Raw genomic sequence first — 26963 nt, 5'->3', positions numbered from 1 at the left:
CAGAAAGCAGTGAGTTTAAACCCACACGCTGGGGAGAGGGCTTGCAAACACCTGCAGCCTATTTACCAGGCCTCCTTTCCTTCTAGGAGACAGATAGGCCACACATTAGGCTATTTGCCCTCTATCCCATACCTCTTGCCCTATTTCTTCTTTTTATATTGAAACATTAAGTTGTATTATGCTGGAATTAACAACAACAACAACAACAAAAATCACCTTTCTTTTTGAGAGAGCCACTCTTAGAAATGGCTTCCTAAACATTGTGTTTAAAGAATTCTAAGGCCATGTCAGGGTTGAGAGAGGAAGGGCAGAGTGATGTAGAGTGATGCTGTAGTGGCAGTGGGTGGTTGGAGGTCCGCCCCCCCCCCATACCTGGAGTGTCACCTTTGTAATGACTGCCTGGCATTCTTTGGCATTTTGGACCTCCAGAATCATGGAGATACAAATTGTGGCTCCTAAATCACTCACCGGGTTGTAAACTTCTATTGTACTTAGCTTTATCATTTAATGGAGAAATCATATTTACTGCGCCTGCTATATTGTCCCCAGGAAAGATTAACTTCCTCTTTGTGAGCTGGAATACTTGTTAAACTAACCGTTGCCCACAATTTTGATTGGGGATTGAAAATGATTGTCAGTAGTCACATGTATCAGCCACAGGGGGTGTCTATTTAGGAGCAGGATGGACAGGCTTGAACAATTGGCCAACCAAGCAAGGCTTTGGGGCAAAGCTGCACAGAGGTCTTTTCTTTCCTGCCTGGCGATGATGTAAGGACACATTTCAGGCTTTGTGCATTTTGAAATTTTCCTGCTAAAATTCTTTGGGCCCAGACTAGGAGTTGCTGAATGCCAGACAAGATCCCTGTTTTGAGCCATGAAGATTCAGCCTATGGCAGAGGATTGTTTAGGGGAAAGCTTGTGGATTTGGGGAGCCAGGTGAGGGCTGTAGGAAAGCAGAAGCACTTTTCTTTCAAGTTCAAGGCAGGCAGGACCTTCTGTTCTGGGTTTGTTTGATTCTCACAGGCTTGTTTAATAATAAAGTTGTGATCTTATCAAGTATTTCCAAAAAAAAAAAAAAAAAAAAACTTGAGTGTACAGGCTCTTTTTAGTAGATCCTTTTGAATAGAGATAAAAGTGAGGTAATCCTGTTAGGCTAGCCAGAGACCCTGAAGTGACAACAATCAGATGGCATGCCCCTAAGTATACCTACCCATGATGCCCTTCCTGCCACCGACAGTGGATTTTTTCACGTTTCCATAGGGACCATGCACTCTGTTGCTATGGAGTCCGACTTGGTTCAGAGGAACCTACCAGTAAATGCAGGGAAAGGCCCTTTGTCCACAAACTGCAACAAGCAGAAATGCCAATTTTCCCACACATCAACTGGAACTTAAACTTATGTTTTCTGGTTTGGGTTGTTGGACTCTGCTAGTAATGAAGATAGGATCTAATAAATAATGCAGGAAACCTTTGTTGTTTCACTGATTGCCAACGCTTGCTTGCTACTTAAAATTTTATATATAGAAGCTATGAGTTTAATTAAAAAATCCTCTATGAATTCAAGATAGTCCCAGTTTAATCAGATGGAAATAAGGTCTGCTGCCTGTTTTTTTTTTTTGTTTTTTTTTTTTTTTCTTGCTAAAGCAAGCCTGACTATAGAGCGCCATGAAGACTGGACAAAGAGAAACAATGAGGAATCCTGCTTTATCTCTGGAAAGTGAGTTCCTGAAATTGCAGTCTTTGTAGGACAGGTAGAATTTTTACAGGCTTAATAATTTATGCAATATATTTATGCAGGAACAGATAATAGCTAATATAAAAGCCCAGAACTGAGAAGCAATTTTTATTGTACTACGGTTCAATCTTTTTAGGGCAAAGTAATTTAAAAATAATGGAAAAAAAAACACATTTTGATCTGAATGAACCACCACAAAGCATTGACATGACCAGGTGGTGACAGACTTGCTTGTTTTCAGCCTGGGATAGTGACTGCCAGCATTTTTTACAGATAATCTGTTGGTAAACGTAGGGCATCCATCTGGGCCACACACAGAGATGCCAAGGGGAGTGAGAGGCTGATGTGCTGGTAGAATCAATGCTACATTGACCCTGGTTTTTTCTCAGCTGTAGCTTTATCCTAAGTTCCAGAACTATATTTTTTTTCCTTGATAAATAATTCTAAAATAAGCCCTGGGGGAAATCAGCTAGAATGCCTAGAGAGTGAAAAGAAGACTTCTTTTTTAGGTCACAGAGGGCAGCATCATCTGGAGGTAGGCTTCCTTGAAAGCCCAGCTGGATACATTGCAGTGGAAAAGGCAGTTACAGCTAGTTTAAAGATATGGTAGTCAAACTAATGACTGTTTAAGCTTAAAAACAATAACTAAGTTAGTTTATTGCTTAGCATGGAATTAAGGGACTTAAAAGGAAATGTACCCCACCTCCCCGCCCCCCGCCCCATGAAACCTGTTTGTTGATCCCAGAAGGATCATAGCTTTCCAGAAAGTTGGATCCTGGGCATTGCCTGTAGTTTCTTGTCCCTAGCATGAGCTACGGGATACTCATCCTGCAGGGTTCACTGTTGCATTATTCAGTGAGGCTGTAAAGTGCCATGTTCTGGATCCAGTTCTTAGAGATTACTTTTGCCTGTTAAAGGCTCCCAGAATGCCTGCAGTAAAGGAGTGTCTTAAATTTATTTGACCATGAAATTTCCCTCCTCCCTCCCCCTTTTCTCCTTAGAGTCTGATGAAACAACTAGTTTCATCAGAATCTACTTATTTGCAAAACATTGCTTTAAGGGATTTATTTTTCTTTTCTATAAACTTAGAAATAAAAAATTTACATCTGACTAGAAATTCTTTCTTTGGGTCTTTAATTTCCTCTAAGGACAATCATCTGTTTTAACAACCCAAGAGAGGGAAGATGGGAGTTAAGTCTTGAGGGGATATAACAGACACTTCCTTACCTTTGCTGTGGCAGGGAGGGAGACCCTGATGGGAACAGTGTCAGCTGGACCGCTCTTCCAAATTTTGAACCAATAGAAGTATTTCATGGCCAATTGTTCAAAGTAAAGTTGTCAATATGTATGGTATAAAGTGGCTCTTGATGGGAAATATGTTTTATTTATTTATTTTTATTTTTCAAATATTTCTTTTATAGTTGGACACAATACCTTTCTTTCACTCATTTTTAATTTTTTTTTTTTTTTTTTTTTTTTTTTACGTGGTGCTGAGGATCGAACCCAGGGTCCCGCGTGTGCGAGACGAGCGCTCTACCGCTGAGCCACAACCCCAGCCTCTTGATGTGAAATTTAGAATAGCTATATAAATGACAGATTTGGCAGGGTCAAACACTAAAACTCAAGAAAAAAGGATAGTTAAGTTTAAAATATGACCTTGGAAGAACTTAAGGGCCCTTTATTGTATGTTCTTTCAGGAACTTCCCTGATATTTTTGTAAATAGTTGTAAATGAGTCTGTGTTTCAGTTTTCCCACTAGCAGCTAGATGATCTGACATATAATCAGGTTTTAGATTTTTTTTTTTTTTTTGAGACAGTCTCTTGCTATGTTACCCAGGCTGACCTTGAACTCCCAGGTTCAAACAGTCTTCCTGCCTCAACCCTTTGAATAGCTGGGACTATCAGGGCACACCATCATGCCCATCTTATGATGGAGGATCATGTTTTGTTCGGTTCATACAGTGTCTTATATTTTAACACATTTTACCATAAAACTTAGAACTTCCATCTTCCAACTTTCATTAGGCCACTTGGACACTGTCTTTGATGTTCCCATGTGACACTAGACAGGAGACTGAGGGCAGCTCAGCTTGCTGATGAGCAAGCTCTATGAGTTTTCCTGGACCCCACTGATGTATAGTACTCCCCTGATTCATCCAACCCTCTGGCTCCTGAAGGCACTTGAGTTTATATTCTCTGGATTTTGGTAGGGCATCCGAGTAGCAAAAACACTGAAGCCTGCTTTTGCTCTTCTTTCTGAAGAAATTCTATAGCTTAACTAATACATCTGGCTCAAACTTTCTATACTGAAAAGCAAATGTTTTGGACAAGGGGAATAATATTAGCTGTCATTATTAGGTATTGAGCCTTGGGCAAGAAGACTCCATGTATTTTCAAACTGGTGTAGACATGAAAGGAGAGTGGAAAGAATATGAGACATCCACAAGGAAATGTTCAAAGGCCACCATAGGGGAGACAGGAAGGTGAGGAGACTGAGTGGGAAAGTGGTAGCTCCAACTGTGACCTCACTTCCCTCTTAGCTCTCTCTAATGCTGGCCTTTTTTTTTTTTTTTTTTTTTTAATTATCATGTGATTCAGATGTATTGGGCAAAGTAAAGTGTCTGGAGAAAGTTCCAGCAAGACCAAGTAGGCCAGACCAGGGGAAATAACCATGTGGCAGAAAACATGCTGTGGGAAAGGGTATTTCTGAAAGAATTTTGTGCCTGCACAGAGAGTGGTCAGACTAAGAGAAATGCCATTCTAAAATCAGAAAAATCAGAAGTGCCTGGTATGGCACTTCCTGTAGGATTCTTATGCATATCTTACAGACAGAACAGGCCAACCAGGAGATAATTTGTCTCAAATGTAAGCCCTTTCATTCTGGTGTCTTTTCTAAACTGTATGTGGATGATTTTTAAATCTTTCTCAGATTGAATTGATTTACAGTTGTATCATCCGACCTGTTGTAGGCTGAGTCGTTAGTAATTTCTACTAAGCAAACTAGAGCCTATTTCAGTGCTTGTCACCATTTTGAAACTGTGGTTCATTAGGATCATGTTACTTATGTTTCTTAAATCTGATTCAACTCAGAGACCCAGTGTGAGAGTCATGGCCAAAATAGATAATGCCTATGTCAGTGTGGAATTAGACAAAAACTCTTTCCATTTTCAAATAAATGAATAGGATTATGTGCTCCACAGATGGTATTTCAATCCCTTGTGCAGGATCCATTACAAGTCTATTTCAACACAAACTTTTTTTTTTTTTTTTTTCAGTACAAGTCATTTAGTTTGTAGAGGAAAAGCTTGGTAGGAATTCACATTGTGATTTTTTTTTAATGTATTAGCATTTCCCCAAACATATTTCTTGAGAGAGTTTCAAGTCAATGCTTCATAGGCTTTTGAAGAGTCCCCACACCCTCCACCGTGGGCTCTTACTGAAACTGCAAAGTGTGCAGCGTTTTAATGTTAGCTTAGGGTCCCCCCTCCCTGACAATTTTCCTATATTGAGAGAGCTCTTTGCTCCTCTCTGGAAGTTATATTCACACACTGGGTAGTTAAAAACAACAAACAGTTTCATTGAGATAAAATTTACACAAAATAAAGTGCTCATATTGACATACATACACAACTGTGAAGCTCTCAATCATGGTAGTGAACCTGCTCATCACATAACAAATGTTTCCTCACAACCTCTTTGGAATTCCTCTGTCTCCTCCTCTCTTTTCTGTCTACCATAGGCAACCATGGATCTGCTTTCTGTCACTCTAGATTATTGTGTATGTTCTAAAGCTTTATATTAAATTAAATAATACAGTATGTTCTATTTTGTGCCTGGTCTCTTTCATTCAGAATGGTCCCCTTGAGATTCATCCATACTGTCCTGAGCATCATTAGTTCATTCCTTTTTATCACCAAGTAGTTTGCTATCATGGATATACCACAATTTATTTATCCTTTCATATTGTTATGCACATCTTGAGCAGATCCTGGAGATTGAACCTTGGGGCACTTTACTACTAAGCTTCATCTGTAGCCTTTTAATATTATTGCTTTTCAAAAATTTTGAGATAAAGTCTTGCTTAGTTGCTTAATGCCTCACTAAGTTGCTGAGGCCGACCTCAAACTTGTGATCCCCCTGCCTCATCCTCCAGAGTTACTGTGATTACAGGTGTGTACCACTGCACCCAACTTGCATATTTGGATAGTTTCTAGTTTTTGATAATTATAAAAGAGCTGTTTTGAAAATTTAAGTACAAGGTTTTGCATGGACATATGTTTTCATTTCTCTTGAGTGATACCTGGGATGGAATGGCTGAATCACTTGGTGTTTGTACACAGGTATTCAGAGCTGCTTTATTTATGACAGCCAAAATCTAGAGACAACCCAAAAGTCTATCAGTTTTTTAAGAAACTGACAAACTTTTCCAAAGTGGTCATTCATTTACATTTTCTCTAGCCATATGTAAAGAGTTCAAGTTTTTCTTCCTCCTTCCCAACACTTGATACACAATCTTTTTCATTGTTATCATTCAATACATGTCTATTAATGTCTTGCTGTGGTTTTATATTGAACGGTTGTAGTGACTAATGGTGTTGAACATCTTTTCATGAGCTTTACTTATCCTTATTGTGCCTTCTTTAGTGAAAGGTCAAATCCTGTGCCCATTTATTTATTGTTCTGTTAACAGAACTTTTTAAAAAATTATCTGTTTATTTTTTTCTTAATTGTTCTTTATATATTCTGGATGCAAGTTCTGTATCAGATATGTATTTTTGAAAATACTTTTTCCAGTTTGTCACTAGTCTGTTCATTCACTTAGTGGTGTTTTTTGAAGCGCAGAAGTCCTTTAATTTTGATTAATAAATTTATTAGTTTGTTCTTTTGAAGATTGTGTTTTGTTGCTATATGTAAGAATTCTTTGCCCAAATCAAGATCACAAAGGTTTTCTGCTCATTTTTCTTTAAGAGATTAAAAGAATCCCATTTTTATTTAGATCTATAATTCACTTTGAGTTAATTTTTGTATGTGTTATAAGATTGTGTATTCAAGTTATTTGTAGATGGATATTCAATTTTCCCAGCATTGTTGAAAAGACTTCTTTCTTCCCTGAATTGCCTCTGTGCCTTTGTCAAAAGGTAATTGTCTAAATTTGTATGGACTTATTTCTGGATTATCTATTTTGTTCCATTGATTTATTTGTGTGTGTTTATATCAACATTACACTGTCTTGATTATTTTAGCTTTGTAACAAATCTTTAACTCTGGTGATGTTAGTCCTTCAATTTTTTTTTCCTTTTCTGTAGTGACTTTTACTACTCTAAGTAAGTCATATTTATATAGGAATTTTACAATAAGCTTGTCAGTTTCTAAAAAAATGTTTCTGGAATTTTGATTGGTATCATATTGAATCTATAGATCTATTTGGAAAAGAATTGACATATTAATAATATCAAGTCATCTGACTAGTAAGCAAGGTCTACCTCACTATTTAATATGCATATTCTGCTGTTTGGTGGAGTGTTCTGTAAATATCAAATAGGTCAAGTTGTTTGATAGTTTTGTTTTATTCTTTAATTTTTCACAGCACTCTTGTTAGTTTTTAGTGTGCGGATCTTTCACACTATCCCTAAGCATTGCATATTTGATATTATCATGAATTGCTTTTAAAAGTTCATTTTTTGATGATTTATTACTATCGGTGTTTGTACACAGGTATTATTACTAGTATAAAGAATGTAGGTGTTATATATATTGATTTTTTATGTGCAATCTTATTAAAACTTTCTTGTTATTCTTAGTACTTTTTTGTTGATTCCATCAGATTTTTTTTTTAATAAACACAGATATTTACAAAGTCTGTAAATTAAGACAGTTTTACTTCTTCCTTCTCAATGTGGCTAACATTTATTTCTTTTTCTTGCCTTATTATACTTGCTGAGCCCTTCAGGCTAGTTTCAAATACTATAAGAGCAGACTTTTTTTTTTGCCTTTTCTTCTAATCTTAGGGGAAATCATTCATTCTTTTACCCCTGAGTATAATATTAGTAGCAGGCTTTTTGTATTTGTCCTTTGTCAGGTTGAGGAAACTCCATTCTGTTCATATTTGCAGAGAATTTTCATATTTGTTTGTAGTTTTCTTTTACTATAAATACCTTTGTTTTGTCTAGTTGAGAAATATTCCCTTTTCTACAATTTTCTAAAAGAAGTTTTGTAGAATGGGTATTGTTTCTTTTTTAATATTCGGTAAAATTCACCATTAAAGCCATCTGGAACTTGGGTTTTCTTTATGGGAAGATTTTTAACTATATTTTAAAATATGTAAATCTATTTATATTATTTATTTCCACTATAATAAGCTTTGTAGTTTCTTCATTTCATCTGGGTTATCAAATTTATTGGTATAAAATTACTAATGATATCCCTTTATTTTATTTTTAATATCAGCAGATTCTATAATAATGTCACTTCTCTCATTTCTGATACTGGTATTATTTGTATTTTCTCCTGATATGTCTCTCTGAAAGCTGATCCATTTTACTGATAAGTATCAGATTTTGTTTATTAATTTTTCTTTTGCCTCTATTCTTTTTATTTCATTGTTTTCTTCTGTGATTTGTATTATTTTCTTTCTCATAAGGAAAAAAGACCCTCCTTTGGGTTTAGTTTGGTCTTTGTTTTCTAGTTTCTTAAGATAGAGGCTACAACAATTAACTTGATAACTTTCTTCTTTTGGGATGTAGGCATTTAGTCCCACAAGCTGCTTCAACAGCATTTCACAAATTTTGACATGTGATTTCATATTCATTCACTTTAAGATATGTTTTAATTTCTTTTTTTATTTCTTCAATGACTTATGAGTTATTTAGGATCTTGTTGTTTAGTTTTTAAGTATTTAAGGGATTTCTCAGATGTCTGTTATTGATTTCTAGATTACATTGTGATCAGTAGGTATTTTTATGCCTTAATTTTTAAAATATTTATTATTGCTTTATTTCTCAGAATATGATATAACCATGTAAATGTTCTATATGCACTTAAATATGTATTTTTCTGCCATTGGGTAGAGTGATAGTTATGTGAAAATCTAATATATCTCTTCTGATTTTCTGTCTGGTAGTTCCATCAATTATTGGGACTAGTGATTCAAGTTTCCCAGTTTAATTTTGTCTATTTCTAATTGAAGTTTCCAAAACTATGTTATTAAATGGACAAATGTTTAGGATTATTATCCTATTTTGATTAGTTAAACATTTTATAATTATAAACTGACTTGCATTCTCTCTGATAATAGTCTTTATTCTAAAATCTTCTTTGATGTTAATTTAACTACTTCAGCTTTTTTGATTAGTGTCAGTATGATATATCTTTTAAAATCATTTTACATTTAACTTGTTTATGTTTTTATATCTAAAGTGTACTTCTTATAAGTAGCATATCTTGAAACTTGCTTTTTTAAAAAAATCCAATATGATAATCTCTTGTCTTTTAAATGAGATATTTAGACCATTTACAATTAATGTGATTATTGATGTAGTTAAGTTTATTTTCTGCTTGTCCCATCTGTATTCTTTCCTCATTTTCCTTTTTTATGGCTTCTTTTAAGTTGAATATTATTTATGATTTGATTTTATATTTTTGTTGATTTATTAGCTATAACTTGGTTTTGTTGTTTCTGTCCTTGTTTTAGGGTTTATAGTGTCCATATTTAACTCTTCTCACATTATAATTTAAGTCAAATGGTGTTCAGAGAAAAGATAGGATATATATATATATATATATATATAAATCTAATGGTAGGATTTTAATTTTTCTCACATTTTTCGTACATCCCACTTAGATTTAGGTTTTGACACCTTTACTGCAAAGGTCTGGTAGAAATTCTGAATGCTTATATCTTCTCCTCAGACAGATGGGTCTTCAATTTATTCTTTTAGTATAGTTGCTTATTTAGTTTAGTAATGGACTCAACTGAAAGATTTCCCAAAACAGTAGTGTATTAGGAATTATGTTTGGCTGCAAGAAATAGACATCTGAAACAGAAATCTCTACATACTAGGGTTTATTATCCTCATGTAAGGAGAAGTCTGGAAGTGGTTTATGACATTCATTCATCCATGGAAGGAATTCAGAGTAAAGAGTTCCATAGTTCTCTTGTCCCGTTTTAAAGGGTCATAGATGGATTTTGAATTCAGTCATTTGTCCATATACCAGGTATCAGAAAGGAGGAAAAGTAGAGGACTGGAATTACCAACTGAATCTTTTACCCTGCACCATTTTCCACATGGACACTTCAGTTTAGAAAGAGCCAAGAAATGTAGTTCATTGCTGGTCACATGGCCATCACTGGTAAAAGTGGGATTCTGTTAATAAGGATAGAGGGAACATTGGATGAAGAATTAGCAATGTCTACAAAGATACTGTTAATATTAGTTATTTGTACTTGTCCTTAAGAGATATAGAAGCCTTTTAAGGAATGGACAGAAAAGGGATTTTAGATATAGAATTTTTTCATTACTTTTACTATATGTAAACTTCTAGGATCCTAGTGTTCTCTTGCTCTCTCCATGACTGATTATTCATCTATGTACAATCAGCCACTAGTAGCCACTAGAGGTAAGAGCCCATGACCCCAAGCGATGTTATGCAACTTTGGAAGGGTACAAGGAGGATGAAGTGTGAAGCAGTTGTCACAGGCCATTCTTCCTTGAAACTTTCTTATAAAGGTATCCACTTCCTCAGCTCAGATGTTCTCTCTTTCATGAGATTCTCCTTGATCTCACCCCAGCTATAATTAATTATTCCCCTCCCTCAAATCCCATAGTATTTTTATGACAATTTAAAAAATATATAATTGACACATCTTGCATCTGAACAATTTATATCATTTAATGGATTTTAGTGTATTCACAGAGTTGTACAATCATTGCATGAAACATTTTCATCATGTAAAACAAATGTATCCATCAGCTATCACTTCACATTTAATAAGCCCTAGATAACCAACTAATATATTTTCTGTTTATATAGAGTTGCCTGTTCAGCCATTTCATACCGGTGGAATCATTCACTGTATTCCCACATTATTTTGCTCATATCTCTGTTATTACCCCTGCATCATGCATTGTGTTTGTTGGATTTGGTGATCCTATATTTGATTTCCTCTGCAGATTAAGAGTTCCTAATCTGCCATCTTTGTATTCACAGCAGAGCTTAGCAATGTGCCTGCTACATCAGTAAATGTTAAGCAGAAGAAAAAGAATCCCTGTCCCTTTTTACAAATACAATAGTGTAGTCTACAATATTATGTTTGAAAATATGAAAACAGATGACTCCTGTCTGCACTGAACCTTATAGTACCAATGAAATTATGTAAAGACTTTGCACATAATTGACCTCTCACAGAAGTGTGAGGGCATGAAGTTTACCTTGGAAGTCCACTTTCTTTGCTTTCTCACTTTTCCTCCTTTGAATCTTCTGACTCCTGGTTCCTAGCCTTGTGGTACACCTGTCTTAGTAGCTGGTCCAACACACCTTCTACCATCTTTTTACCCATGCTCCCCTCCCACTACCATTAAAACCATCATAATGTTTTGGACTCCCCAAAATTAGAGAACCAGGTTTAATCCTACTTCTTTTTTAAACCCTAGCTACAAATATTGATGAAATTATTCACTTTCCCTGAAAAATACAAGGATGATATTCAGTAAAGTTACCTTTAATTCTAAAAATTTATGTTCTTTTATAGCAACTCACTGAATAAATTCAAAAAATAAGATTTGTGACTCATCCTCTTTATTCATAACTCAGAATAAAAGGATCTAATGAGAAAAGATAGATTAGCTGGAAGGTTGTATCTATTAGATAGTGACTTTCAGGAGATACTTTAACCTTAGAAACATTTTCCAAATTAATGTAAATGGATTTATTACATTATATCCTTTAGGACAATGGCTTGTATTTTCTTTAGAGATATAATTGGGTTTTAAAGGAGTTTTTTTTTTTATTCTGCTCACTCTTCCTTTCACATATATTCCATTCCTAGGTGTAAATCCAAAGAAAAATATATGTGGTAGAGGAAAAAACAATTGACTATAGTTAATGGCTTTCGGTATTAAAGCCAAGTATTTACAAGTGAAACAATGAGGTTCATGGCATTGGTAATGGGATTTAGATGGATTTAGGAACTAAGGCTGAAACAGGAGCCTAATTAGAGAAGATTCCAGGGTCATCATGTCAGTCCTCACCTGTCCACCAAGCAGACAGACTGTCCACAGCTTTCACTTCAAAGACATGGCCTGCTCTTCTCATTAGTGCCTGTTGTCTCCTAGTTCTTGAGGGAGAGGAGACCTTTGCCTCCTGCAGTTTGATGTGTCTACAGCACGATACTAAGTGTGGGCGGAGATTCAGCTTCCAGCTTCTATCTGGCCTCAAAAAACAAACAAAAAGTCACCAAAAATTTATTATAAAATATTTAGTGATTTTCTTAAAGAGAGATAGGATAAAATAAATTATATTGGATAGGACATCTTTAAAATATTTAAAAGAAAAAAGAAAAGGACATGGATAAGGAATCTCTCAGGCATGAAAAAAAAAAAAACCCACAATTATGAGGGTCCTTTGTACCTGTGCTTGAGAGCCAAGCTTTGAACATTTGCTAAAGGGGATCTCTGTTTCCTTTGTTCCTTTCTAGTTCCCTTTGGTATGTCACAGGATTTTGTGTGTGAAGCTTGTTTTGATTTTCCACGTGGATTCTGTTGGAAGCTCAGCACTTAAGCTTGGCATCTAAAGCTGAATAAGGAAAGATGAGCCTGGGGTAGGATCTAACTCTGCTGAGTCCCAAGGGGGTCAGTGTTATCACATATTTCACAGTGTTTCTGTAGTTTGGTGAGTTGGGACATCACAGAACATACAGTTCCATGGCTCTCTTCTCTTGCTTCCCTGTTCTTCTGACCATTGTGTGAGGACTTGGTAATAGTCCAGAGGTGGCAGAAGAAGAGAATGGGGCAGAGATGGCACTTGAATGACAGAGTCTAATGCTGCATGAAGTTACTATATCACAGAAGTAGAATTTTGTGTTTATTCCTTTTAGAGTGGATCCCAACAATCTTTCCCATCATTAAGGCCATTATTTGACTACAGGACTCAATTTTTAAAGGTGATTCCATTGACTTGAGCTGTAATTGAGAAAAAGGAAAGCACTAGGAAAGCAGATTCTCCCTTCCAATTCTTAAGTAACTTTCAGGAAATATCTTTTCTGCTAATGACCTACCCACATTGTGTTCCAGATTTTGCCCAAATGCTAGCCCAGGTTTTCATAAAAATAAGCCAGGTTTTTTTTTAATAAAAATAATCCGTATTTTAAAAGTACCATCATTTTTTTTCATTTATTGTACATGACTGGACTTTACATTTCTTTCATAAAAACACAAAGTTTGCACTTATCAGGAACACAAGAACATTTGTATAATTACCCAACAATCTAAAAGCATTCCAAAGCAGGTCTATTTTAATTCTGTATATGAAAATATACTTACTGTCCTTTTTCAGAATTAAAACAGTAAGAACAACAAAAGAAAACAATGGCTTGAGATCCAAGAATATGCAATTCTGATTCCTAACTCTCTAGAACATAGGCTTAATTTATATACATTTATTTGCCCATTTTAATAAATGTTATCTTGATGTTGGAGCAAAGTACTAGGCCTTCTTGCTCAATCTTCCTTAATAATCTTACCCTGCTCCTTTCAACCCAATCTTACCTTTCACATGGTGCAGGGGAAATCATATGGGGTCACCCTGGGGTTAAGACTGAACCCAACTACAACTGAAGTCAAATTTTAATCTGTAACCTCTATGATAACTGTGTAGATCAAAGAAATAGTTTGTGGAGAGAGAAAGATGAGTGGTAGAAAATGAAAAAGAGGATAAAGAAAGAAAAAATGAAAAAAAAGGGGAAAGCAGAAATTGAGACCAGTCTATAGAATATTCTGAGCATCTTCCTTTCATAGCCAGCCCCCAACACATATGAAACCTAGGTGGTTCCCATCAGATCCAGCTTCATGGGAACCCTGAGATTTTCAGATTTTCAAGTGCTAGAATTATTTTTTTGGTGATATGGAATCTTGTATGGATTTCCAAGATATAAACACAAATAAAGGAAAATTGTACCAATATAAATTTACCTTAGAGATTAACTTTATAACATTCCCTTAGTAAAAATTAATTAGAGAGGACTACACTATTATATTAAACAGACACAAAGATTTGAACTTTGAAGATTTGGATGGCACTTTGAAGATTTGGATGCCATATTCTTACAGGCACATAACAAAATTTAATTAATCTCATTCCCCAATACTTCCCCTGTTCCTCCCCTCTTCCCACTCCCACCCACTTGCTCTGTTCTACTGACCTCCCTTCTGTGATTGCCATTTAAATTAGAGTATTATAATTATACATGTGTGTATACACATGCATATACACACACACACACACGTGCATGGTCTGTTGTGTCATATTTGTACATGGACATAGCATAGTTTGGCAAATTTCTTTCCCCAGTACTTTTCTATGCCCACCTTCTCTTCCTCCCTCTTTCCTCTACTCTATTGGTTTCCCTTCTATTATCCTGAGACCTTGCTCCCCTTTTGTTCATTACATTTTCCCCATTTCTCTCTCTCGCTTCTGTACCTGACAGGAAGCATTCAACCCTTGATTTTCTGAGTCTGGCTTATTTCACTTAGCATGATGTTCTTCAGTTTGTATGGCATTTTTATTTTTTTAAATCAGCCACCACATCCAGTTTCTGTTTGGTTTAAAGGTAAACTAAATTATTTTCCTATAGATCTCTTCATGTCAAAGATCAAGATTTTAGAAGTGACCATCATTTTGGATCAATATATATATATATATATATATATATATATATACACACACACACATTATATGTATACTATATATATACACACACATTATATATATATATATCATGAAAATATTTTTCTCATTATATTGAGTAGAAAATCATTTGAAAGCTTTTTTACTTTCATTTTTTATGAGGAGAAAAATATATAGGGAAAACAATTCCTGAAGGATTCTATAACCATGAGAATGTTATTAGTTTGTGGAACTGAGATGAGATCTATTTCACTTATTGGTATTTTATGTTTGGGCAGGAAACTTGTTCTACTTTTGTAATAAGAATATATTAATGAGACACATCTAGAGCACAGGGTGTCTTACCCCACCCTGAAATAAAATTTTGAACTACCTGAACCCCAAACTCTTCCAAGTTGCCCTCACAATTGCTCATCTACCTAGATATTTTGGATGGTGTCTAAACAGTGAGAGAGGAACAAGGTGGAAGATAACGTCAGTGTTCACCGAGAGTATTTTGATCCCTTTCCTGTCATTCAGCTGAATTCTGCTTTTGGAAAGTAGTCTTCAGACCATTTGCTCGTGTTTGCAGTGGTGTCCCCTTGTCTCCAAGTGCTGGGTCATGGCTGAGACAGTCACTTATGGAAGAGAATTGAGATCTAATATTTTCTGAAGACCCAGATGACATTTGTCAAGTATTTTCCTCAACATAAAGACTGTGCAATTCTGCCACGTCAGAGTTGTGAACAGGGTCTTCACAAAGGAAGGTGACTTGTTTGTGGTGAATGCTTTGTGGAGGCAATCACCTCTTGGTCTGCTGTGCTGCTGTGGTCCTGGTGTTTTGCTTTTTGGTTTGTTTCTCCACATACTCTCCTCCCCAAACAGGATACATTTGGTGGTCTTTTATAAATTTTCTTTTTTAAAAAAAAAGTGGATTAGGCAATTTTCCTTGAAACTTCTTTCCTAATTTAGCATGAAGTAGAATTAAGCAAGTAGAACTGGAGGAATTTATTTGGAGATATCAAAATAAGAAGGGAAATTGTTTAGTTGTACCAGCGGACTGTAAGAGGACTGAGGAATGGATTGAAGAAAATTATCAAGCATGCATGTTGTTTTTAAGTGACACTTGAGCCTAGGATGTGCAACAGCTGTGTTGTTGGCTTTTTTTTTTCTTGTGCCAACTTTCTTTATTTGATTGATTTTCTCTCTGACAGCTCACTGTGCTGATAAATGTGTCCATGGGCGCTGCATTGCTCCAAACACCTGTCAGTGCGAGCCTGGCTGGGGTGGGACCAACTGCTCCAGTGGTAAGTTTCCACCTGCTGTTGTCTGTCTTGGGGATGTTTTTGCTGTATGAGCCCCTTGTCTGCAGATTACCCAGAGCTACAGTTTCCCTCTTCATCCCAAACAGAGCATGGTGTGGATTCCAAATCCAATTCATTCCAATGAGTTCCTTTTAAACACGTTCATGTATTACATACAGAACTGTTGTTAATTAGGCATAAAGAAAAGTATGAATAAAGGAGATTTTAATGATCTGATACTTTTAGATTTTAATGATCTGATACTTTTTAGATTTTAATGATCTCATACTTTCATGAGTATTAGAGTGTTTTCTAGAGTAGGTCCAAAATTTATATTCTTTATTTTAAGGCAGTTGGATAATACTCTAACTTTTGTTTTTTAACTTGGTTTATCTAAGATGCTTTCTTAGTGATTAAAATTTATCATCCGTTGGTTTTAACTTAGAAGTAAAATTGGTATTTCTGATACTAATATATCAATTTGTCTTTGAATTCTGAGATGTAAATAATGAGCATATGTCCAGTTAATTTTGGGGAGATAAATTTGTAATATATGAAAATTCGAGAATGTTTTGATACTTGCTAAATGAAATCATACATAGTGTACAATGTGTCTTCATTATGCTAGAGTTGTAACTCTAGAATGATACGGGCAGGCTATATCTAAAATCCTATATTCATTGTTGTGAAGATTAAATAATAGAATGTCATGGAATACACTTGTTTTTCTAAATTTCATAGTTAAAATTTAAGTCTCCTGGCTAACTCATTCTGCCCACTTAATTGTGTCCACTTCCTGCTCTTCCTTTTTGGCCTTGAAAAATGTAAGAGGAAATTGAAGTGCAACTAAGCTGTAGTGCACAGAACATTACATACATAAAAAGGAAATAATAGTTTTTTAAAATTAGCATGTTCCTGTGTTAGCACAAATTTTTCTTCATTGCTACTAAATGATTTTCTGAGATTAGTCTGAAATGACTTTAAGCTGTCTAGATGAACTGGTTTTAAGAATTTTAGTTGCTTACTTTGGAGTATGGGAAGCTACTCTTGACCTTGTTGGGACTGCTGGTTTTGAACCTGTGATCTTTTGGCTTTCTCTGAAGCAGCATCTCCAGGGGAAGCCCTTGTGCTGCCTGTGCACAGAATTCTTGGTGTGAAAGAGCCCCGCTATTGTACCTTGGACAGGGAGTGTGTGTGTGTGTGTGTCTTTCTGCTCCGGACAGGCATCTCAATTCCAGTGGGTAACTGTCTTGCAGGGCTTTGTTTTGCTTCTGTTGGGAAGCAGGAGGAGAGTGGGCATTTTGTTCACATGCCATTGAGGCAGAATGTTTGGGATGTGGGATTTGGCTCATGTCCATCTTTCTGGCCGACTGACCTCAAATGCAATATTGCTTTCATTAACTTTTCCAACTTAAAAATCAGTCGAGCCCAGACATTTTAGAGAAAAATAACATTATTATAAACCAGTGGGAAAGGAGAGAGTGGATGTATTCTTTGTTTGAAAAGTGAGGTTTGTTACTACTTCCAGGGCAAAGAATGCTGTGGAATAATTTCAGTTCTACTCATACTTTGCTAAAAACTGTAGCCTACCTCAAGCTAATAGATCAGACTGAATAATGTTTGTGTGCAAAAAGCCTACATTGGTTTTGGACTATAGAACTGATTTGGGCCTTCTAGTTAAAAAAAAAAAATCATTGCTTTTAGAGTTTACTGACTTTTGAATGAAGACTCTAGAATTCTGAGAACATATGCTCTTTTAATACTGGAAAATGGTAATTAATACTACTTGTAGTATATTCTCTACAACTCATGTTTTGGCTTTATAATGAACAAAAGCATAAATAAGCATTAACAGATGTCTAAAGACTTTAAAGATGTTCAGAGAAAAATCATTTCTAACACTTTTATTAAGCACAAGAAAGTACTATACTGGGTTTTGTTACCTGGATTTTTGTCTGTGGCAGTTACCCCTATCTCAAAAGCTGTGCTGAGTTGTTTACTCTTGGCCAGGTAACTCGGGAAACAAAATGTATGTTCTAGTCATCTATTATATATCAGAATTAAAACTGCCTAATTTCCAATGATTCTATCTCCATTTTTCCTTCTCTGTGGTTACTGCATATCTTTGATGATGTATGATAGATTCATAAAATGACTGCTTTTATAATTAGATGGACTCTTGGTACCTGGTAAGTTTCAATCAGGAGACAGAGACCACAGTCATTTTTTTTTTTTAGTAAAATTTTTATTTTGAAACAATTTTAGATTTACAGAATTGTTGCAAAGATAGTACAGAAAGTTTCTATATCTCTATATCCAATGTCCTCTATCGTTAACTTCTTAAATTACCATCAGTTTATCAAAATTGGGAAACTGACATTAGCACATTGGTAGTAAATAAGTTCCAGAAGTTGTTTGGATCTCATCAGTTTTTCCACAAATATCCTCTTTTTGTTCCAGATTCCCATCCAGAGCTGCATACCATGTTCACATCTCCCCAGTATCCTCTGTGACCGTTTCTCAATCTTCCCTTGTTTTTCATGGCCTTGACAGTGTGGAGGAGGGACTGCACAGGACCCCAGTCTGTGCTTGTCTGGTATTTTTCATGATGAGGGTGATGAATTTTGAAAAGAACAGTGCAGAGTTGAAGTGTCTTTCTCATCACATGAAATCAGGAGAGTCACAGGAGATTCACCCATGATGCCGTCACCTGGTTAGCCTTCACTGCTTGATGAAGTTGTGTTGGCCAGATTTCTCCATGTAAACATAGAATTTTCCCCCTTTCCTATGCTATTGTGTAAAAGCAAGCCACATAATCTACCCATCTATTGAGGAAGGAACATCTACCTATAGTGTTTGGAATTCTTTAAAAAAAAAAAAAGACATGTTTCTTTTCCTTCATTTACTTAATAATTTATATCAGTTTGGACTCATGTACATTGAGTTATATGACAGTATCACATTATTTATATTGTTGCTTGAATAGTTTCAGCCTTGGCCATTGTGTCCTTTGGACATGCCTGTCCTTGTGAATTTGAGCACTGCATTCCTTTCTGTTACTATAAGATACTCCAGGCCCCTGGTGTATTTTTCATGTCTTAGCCTTGGAATGGGCCATTTCTGAAAGAAGCCCTAGTTCTTTCTATTGGAGAATGGTATTTGAAAAACAAGATCTGGGTGCTGCGTGTGCCCATTGCTACTAGGATGATGCACAGGTAATTGAAAAGAGAAAGTTTGATAAAAAGAATTATTAACTGTGGTTGGAATGATGAGGGATCGAATGATGAGGTAGATTGAGCTATAAAAACTCAGAAATAGTAGACATAAGGAATAGTCACTACCCTTACAGTGTAGATGGATTGTCCAGAAAGGAAGTCCCAGAGATATGTGGACTAGACCTCACTGGAAAGGGCACAGCCGCAGCTCACTGGCAGGGAGGTTGCTGTGGTACTGCTTTAGCAGTACTTGCTGGAAATCTGTCCTAAAGGATACCCAAGAAAGCTCTTCATGGAGTGGTATCTCACCAGAAGAACTCTGTTTTAAAAAAAAAAAAAAAGGCAGGGGGATAGGGAGGGCAGGTGTTGGCTGATGGTTGCTGCTGGCCAGTGTACTGCAGGATTTGGATGCTAAAGAAGCTGCCCATGCTTCAAGATCTTGGTGCTGGAGCAGCCCCTTGTGCTGCAGAAACAGAGCACTGTAGAAGCTGTAGGTGCTGGGGAGCAGGTCCTAGATAAGCCTTTGGCATTGTACTTAGACTGCAGGAGTTGGCTGCAGAGCAAACACACTGGGACTAGAATAGACAACTCCTTATCTGCAGTGTCCCTCCTGCGCCCTCTACTGAAAATGCTTAACATTCAACTAGCAGGCAAAGAAAAAAAAGATTTAAAGGGCCCATATACACTTTTGTAGAACAGGCAATGAAGGATAAATTTAGAGCTAGAAGGCAATAAATAGATAGCTGTTGCAGTCTGCACCTTTGGTTACTTGGCTCCTATACGCATTATTCTAAATGCATTTGAATTCCTACATACCAACAAAACAACTCTGTATTCCCACTTAATATGAAATAGTTATTCATTTTACAAGGCGTTTTTACTCTCTTGTCAGTGTAAGGAGATGCAAATCCCAATAATTGTATCCATTACTGGATACATTAATTTTTTTTTTCAAATCCAAACACAGTTTGACTGAATATTCTGTTTCCAAGATACTAAAGTTAACTTCCAATAATTTGTATATAAGATAAAATAAAAATGGAAAGAAAGAGAAAATAGAAAATAAAATAAATACATATACATAACAAGCAAATGGAAAAATATTAAAAGCTACTACATCCCTCCTCTCTGCAATCAGTAACAAGGCTATAATTATGGTTTGTATGGCCTCCTTCTTCTACTCTCCATTCAATATTTCCCCTGTATTTATCAAGAACCTTAGAAGCTTGAAGTTCTTTACCTGGTGGATTGGCTCAAACCTTCATCCAGAAAGGTTTGAGTTCCTACCTACCCTGCCTTTTTTGGGTTGTTGATGTTTTCTGTTAACCTTTACTACTTACTGAGTATGGAAGCATTAAGGGTACTCCCCAGGATCCCTGGGGTCCAGATATGGTTCTCCTTTCACTATGTGCAGCAGCAACCCAATCTCCCCTTGATAATCAGAATCACTCACTCAGCCAGTTATTGACGTTTAGAATCCCAAATGGTCAGATGACAATAAATTAATAACTATTACACTATTTTCCTTTCTAAAATACATGGAAGATTAAGAGATTGGGAAACATTTTCAAAGGTTTAGTTTTTAATAAAGATTTCCATTTGAGACTTTACCATGCCAATAAAAAAGATTACCTATGAGATAGTTGGTGTTCCTAGGTCTCAGTGTATTCTCTGTATAAAAAAACCAGATGTGCCAGAGAGCTGTACAAAGTTTGTTCCCCTGGAATGAAATCATGATTTACTTGACTACAGTCAGACATATTGCCTCTTTTTAAATTTGATTAAAATGATTTTCTTGAAAAAGCACACACATATTTTTACTTTTATTGGCATCCTAATGTATACCCTCACCTATACGAATGAATGACGTTCATCTATTTTACCTCTTTCTTCCCTCCCCTCTTTCCTCTTCTCTCTCTCTGTTTTTACCCCCATCAATCTATCTGTCCAAGCATAAACCTCCATTCCTCTTCCTCCCTCACAGGATGATAAACAACTCCAGGAAGGCAGGGGCCGTGTGTTATTAATCTCTGTAGCCTCTATCATGCCTGGCATATGGTAGAGCACAGAAATGTTTGTTCCATTTAATTAGATTGAATGAAGGGCATGATTCTGTACAATTCAGAGGTCATTCGTGTGTTCATTTTGTGAACTTCCATCGAGTAATTGCTATGTTCAGAGTATCATGTTGGATGCTGGGGATGAAAGAGCAAATGAGGGATGGTTCCTGGTCTTACAGAGCTCATACCTTAGGAGAAAGGTAACAAAGTGTGACCAAGAGAATGGCTCCAGGTAAAGAGGTGGACAGGAGAAAAAGTACATGGAGTTGGGTAATGGAGTAAGAGGTTTTGTGAGGCCACAAGAGCAAGAAGGGCTTAGTATAATGCTGGGGGATAAAAGCAGGTTGCTATGAGATGGGAGGCTATGAAAGATGATGATAAGGTGTAAAATACCTCTCCAGAAATTTCTCTGAGAAGCCAAGAAGAGGGAGAAATAAATAAGTAAATGTAAGAAGTAAGAAGTAAATGTAAGGTCAAGAAAAATTTCTATTTTTTTCTTTTATTTGTGTTTTAAGATGAAAATGACTCAGATGATGAAAGGATGGTGAAAGAAAAGAAGGAGATACTGGTGACTCATTTTCGAGAGGGGGTCATTTAATAAGAGAACAGGGCTCCTGAGAAAATAGCTGGCAGATGAGTGTGGATCCCTGCCATTGATGAAGGCATTTGCAAGGAGCACTTCCTGTCCCCAGAGAACAAGGATGGAAAGAGTGGCTGGAGTGGATGCAGATGGGTTTCTGGGTGTGTGGGGCGTGAAGACAAGAGGACCTGAGGGAGTGTGTAGTCAGTGACCTTTCTTCTCTTGGCAAACTGGCAGGAGAGGTCATCTGTCGACACCAAGGGTGTAGAAGTTGGGTCACTTTGTTGATGATATTGCAAGTGGAAGTTCATCTTTACTGAACCTTTGGTGGTTGGTCAAGCATCATTGTAGGAGTACAAGAATCACCTCAGTTAATATTCACAACATACTATGAGATGGTTAGAATTATAGTTCCTAGTTTACAGCTAATGAAATGGAGGGGAGGGTGTGCTGAAAAATTGACTTACCTGAGTTTATATATCTAGCAAATGGTGGAGCCAGACTCACATCTCATGCAGAACCACTAACCTTAACCACAGTGGCACACTGTCTTCTGATTTGGAGAGGAGGATGAGTGAAAGCAACCAGAGTCAGCAACCACAGAGGAATAAGAGCAGGCGGCAGAGGTAGACACACGAGACAAGTATGAAAACCAACTGGCCAGTGTATTTCCCAACATGTACAACCAGAAGAAAGAGAAGTTATACCCCATTTATGTATGATGTGTCAAAATGCATCCTACTGTCACGTATAACTAATTGTAACAAATAAAAAAATTGAAAAATCATAGCTAAAATAAAAAATAATGACAATGTCACATGTTTGTAAAGATGCAGAGAACCATTTCTCGTTGTTAAGGGGACATAAAATGATATAGTCATGTTGGAAAAAAAATCAACCTTCTGAGAGACACTAGAGATGATGAACTAATAATAGCACCAATCTGGAGTTCCCTCATTTATAATATTAAAAACGTTGAGCCAGATTACAATCACAATTTGTTTCAAGGAAGTGGTTTCATGTGTGACTTACTTTAATGGATACGTATATATAATTCCTGAGACCTTTATTTGTTTTGGAAACCCTTTGGACCTTTTATATGAGTAGTAATAACATATTTGTTTTCTTAACCTATATAATCCTATTTATAATGTTCTAAGTGTCTATAGAGACATTTATTTCTCCTCTGGCTACAGGGCAGGGATGGGGGAGTCCTAAATCCTCCAGCAGTCAGAAGTCGGCAAATGGTTTTCAAATGCTTATTCCCCAGGCGTCTTGTTTTTGACATTAGTACCAAATAGGGGCAAAGAGGGAAATTAATTTTGGTCTAGCAAATCCAAACTGGGTTTTTATTTGGTCACTAACAGCATTTCTGGTCCTTCTAAGTGGTGAAAATATGCCTCAGAGGCAAAGACTATCTCCAGCTTTTTCAGGTGCAACATCAGGAACACTGATAACCTTTTGTATAAAGAAGGCATGCTGTGCGTTGTGCAGTCAGTAATAAGACTTTGCCTGCAGGGTATTAGGGTAAAGGAATCCATTTGAAATGTATTACAAGTCAGAAATTGTAAGGCACCAAGAGCTGACATTCCCTAGTAAGGTCTGCTGTATAGATCTAGTGCTTGGACACAATAGTGGGATCGATGTCGTCTGAGGAGAAAAGACCCTGGAAGTCATGTCCCCACAGCTACCCCTTAACATGCCCAAAGCCCTGTCAAAATGACTTTAGAAATCAGCTTGATGGAGCAGCAAAGAGTAGGAAATCATTTGAGTTCCCTGGTGTGGTGGGGAGGGGGCAGACACTGATGATAGGTTTGGAAGAATGGAGCTAAGAATGGTTCAACAGAACCACCCTGAAGGTAATTTCAATAATGGATTGTCCAAATAGTTTGAAAGTCATAGACAGAAAGCTCTGGCTTTGTCTTTCTACTACCTGGAGGGGCAGAGAAAGGCCCCACCCCATTCCTTCAACCCTATCTTTGCTGCCCTCCTTTCTGTGATATTTCTGTGCCTCTCTTCTCACATGCTTAAGAATGGGACATCGTTGTGGATCTCTGTCTTCAGCAGGACACACCCATCATTAGCTGGTACTTCTTTGTCCACAGGTGTTCTGCCAGGAGGTTCTCCAGACAGAAATGTTTTTTTTTTTTTCCTTTTTTCATTATTTCCAACCTCTGGTCATGGATATCCAAGCCCGATGAATTCATGTCTGGCTTATACTGCTTCTGGCACAGTGAAAATACTATAGACATTTACATTACTCACGCTAGTGATCTTGTAGGCAGTGGCTGGACTGTCAAGCCATTTAACTCCACTCCACATCATTTATTGATTTGTTTTTAACTTTGTGCAATATTCATTTATCAGCACATCTTGTTGGTTTAAGTCTAAATTCTGACCAAATCTAATCCCTTCTCGCCGTGTCTACTGCTGCCACTCCAACCAAGCCATCATCTCATCATCTCTCCACAGGTGATGATGATAGTCTCCTTGCTGGGCTCCCTGCTTCTTCCTCAGGTTCCACTAGAGTCAGTTTTCTGTATTGAGACCTGAGTGATCTTGTTAAAATATGCACCAGAGCATGATGCTTTTCCTCCCTGAATTCCCCAGTGTTTCCCATAAGGTTAGAATAATCTCCATGATCCACCAACCCCTGCATGATCTGACTCCTTCCCACCCTCCTTCCTTTGAGGATGTCACACTGCTTTACAGCCTCTGACTCTCTCCTCTGGAACACAGTTTCATTTTTGCCTTTGTTCTTGATCTTTCTTCTGCCCCAAATGCTGTTCTCCTTGGAGCCTTGCATGACTTCCTTTGGTCAATTAGACCTTAGCCTAAGGTTCACCATGATAGACTTCCTTGACCTCTACTTACAGTGAGCATCCTGTGACTCTATCACATCTCCTCTTTAATCTTGTTCCAAATGGCTCTCTGAAAATATTTGTTTCTTTTTGGTTTGTCTTCTCCTCCAGGATGTAAGCCACATAAAAACATGAATTTTGTCTGTTTTATTCATTGTGGTCTAGCTATCTCAATGTCTAGCATGGTGTGAGGCATGCAATAATGTTCAGTAAATTTTTCACAGATGGAAAGAATGAAGGTATAAATGTGCCAGGAGCAGTAATGGACATAAAAATGAGATATGAGAAATGAGTAAGATTGCTTCTTATTTCAAGGGGCTTTCTTTCAGCTTAATCAAGGAACTGAATGTTGGAAACAAACTGGCCAAGCCTTTGCAGGGAGTCCAAGGTCTTCTAGAAAAAGGGCAGAAGATGAAGCCTTTCATCTGTGGGTTTAAGAAGCACAGCCTCCTTGGCTTTGGGATTCACCCTGGTTCTGTGCAAAGTAGGCTCAGTCATCCTGGGGACTTAGCAGAAGAGTCCTTGTCCATAAACTGGCAGCTGAAATAAAATTGTAGAAGCTAAGCCAAATATAACAGATAGTTTTCATGAATGTGGAGGAAAATGTGAAATCGGGAGCTCCTCACATGCAGTAGAGAATACATGGTAGGGTAAGCATCAAGGGTATTACTCATGCAGAGTGAGACTTCTGAAATGGTGATCACATGATGAAGAAGTTTGTTTGAAAGTCAACTATTATGTGAATGGAGAAAGCTTAACAGTTTTGCCATCTAAACATTTGCATATTCCTTTTCAAGGTGAGGATTTTGTGTGACAGTGTAGACCTTAGTTGTTCATTTGTACCCAAATGCAGTATGAACAGTGAGAAATTAGGCAAGGAAATTCAGACTACAAACTATTCCAAATCACACAGCAATGACTAGAATTTCATTAACATTTTTAGACTCTCCTTTTTATCAAATAAATAGCAAGGAATAACTTAGCCCACTTTTTAAAAAATATTCATACAAAGAACAGAAATATTAGATCATAAATCTTAATAATTTCTTGCATATAAACATGTAAGAACCATTTTTCTGGATGCGGTGATGTGCTTCTTGGCTCCTCTGTTTAGAATGAGATAATGATGCTCTTCAGATGATCCTGTGGACCCTCTTGTTCCCATCTCATATTGTTTAGGCTACAGCTGATTCTAATGGATGCACGTTCATCTTGTCATAGAGGTTTTTATTGTCAGCTGGCTGAAATCAAATTTTCTAGATTATTTGTAATTCATTCTCTTTCATGGCTATAGCTGATACCTTATTGTTTGTGATTGTGACAAAGAATTTTTTTTAATACTTGAAGACTTCCTTAGAGGCAATTTTTTTTTGTTGTTGTTGTTTAAAAAAACTAATCACCCTTTTTTCTTCTATAGTCAGAGCATCTTTTAGTTCTTAGAAAACCTACTTGATTTCAAAGAGTTTGAACATTTGTTCCTGGAGCCTGGAGCAAATTAAACATACTTAAGATGCATGAAACTAATAAAGGATAGAAAATAATAAAATGGTAATATTTAATCTTACTTATAAAGACTATTAGGTTACATGGTAGAGGTTATAAGAGCATACCTCTTGGTCCATGAACTAATGGCATTTTTTAAAAATTGTGTGGAAACTGAATGATATTGTCATTGCACAAAACTAGTGGAGGGAACTTTCAAAGAAAGTTCACATTTTAATGGAATTGATTTGAACTCTAGCCTAGTATAAACCCCAATATTCTATTCATACATTCAAGAAAATCAGCCACTTAAAAAATAACCTTACTTTGTAAAATTAGTACTACATAAACAGATTTATTCATGCTGTAAGTCAGTTCTTAGACTATTCAGACCACATCAAATTTTAAAATTTCTTTAAGAGAGAAGGATTTTTTTTTAAAGATAGAAGCAAGAGACTGGGAATAGAATTTTGTACTACATAAAATAACTAACTAGTATATAGAAAATGTGGGAAAAACTCCTGCAAATTAATAAGAAAAAAATCCCTTTTATTTTTGAATAGGCCAAGGATACAAGAAGACAATTCAGAGGCTAGAAAACCTGATTAGCTAATAAACATATACATGGTTGTGTTTGTAATAACCAGGGAAATTCGGATTAAAGGAACAGATACTATTTCTCACCATCTAGTTGGCAAAGGCTAAGAAGTCTAAAAATATCAAGAGTTAGTGAGGTTGTGAAAGGAAGTTTTCATATAGCACTCCCATGAAAGTAGATTGAGGAACTTTAGATGTCAGTTTGGCTTTCTTCTGGGCAAATTTTAGTATGTGTGCACCATACAACCCA

At 36.5% G+C, this 26963-nt stretch overlaps 1 protein-coding gene across 1 annotated transcript in view; it reads left to right on the top strand.

Moving 5' to 3' along the window:
* Megf10 (multiple EGF like domains 10) overlaps positions 1-26963 on the top strand; it is a 120102-nt gene that overhangs the window by 21570 nt on the left and 71569 nt on the right. The window contains exon 4 of the mRNA XM_026413830.2: positions 15829-15921. Within this exon, the coding sequence (XP_026269615.2) occupies positions 15829-15921 (93 nt within the window). The remainder of the gene's footprint in view (positions 1-15828; positions 15922-26963) is intronic.

This window comes from Urocitellus parryii, chromosome 1 (genome assembly GCF_045843805.1).
Source record: "Urocitellus parryii isolate mUroPar1 chromosome 1, mUroPar1.hap1, whole genome shotgun sequence".
NCBI classification, from domain to species: domain Eukaryota; kingdom Metazoa; phylum Chordata; class Mammalia; order Rodentia; family Sciuridae; genus Urocitellus; species Urocitellus parryii.
The sequence above is the reverse complement of the archived record's forward strand: the minus strand, read 5'-3'. Positions and strand labels throughout refer to the sequence as shown.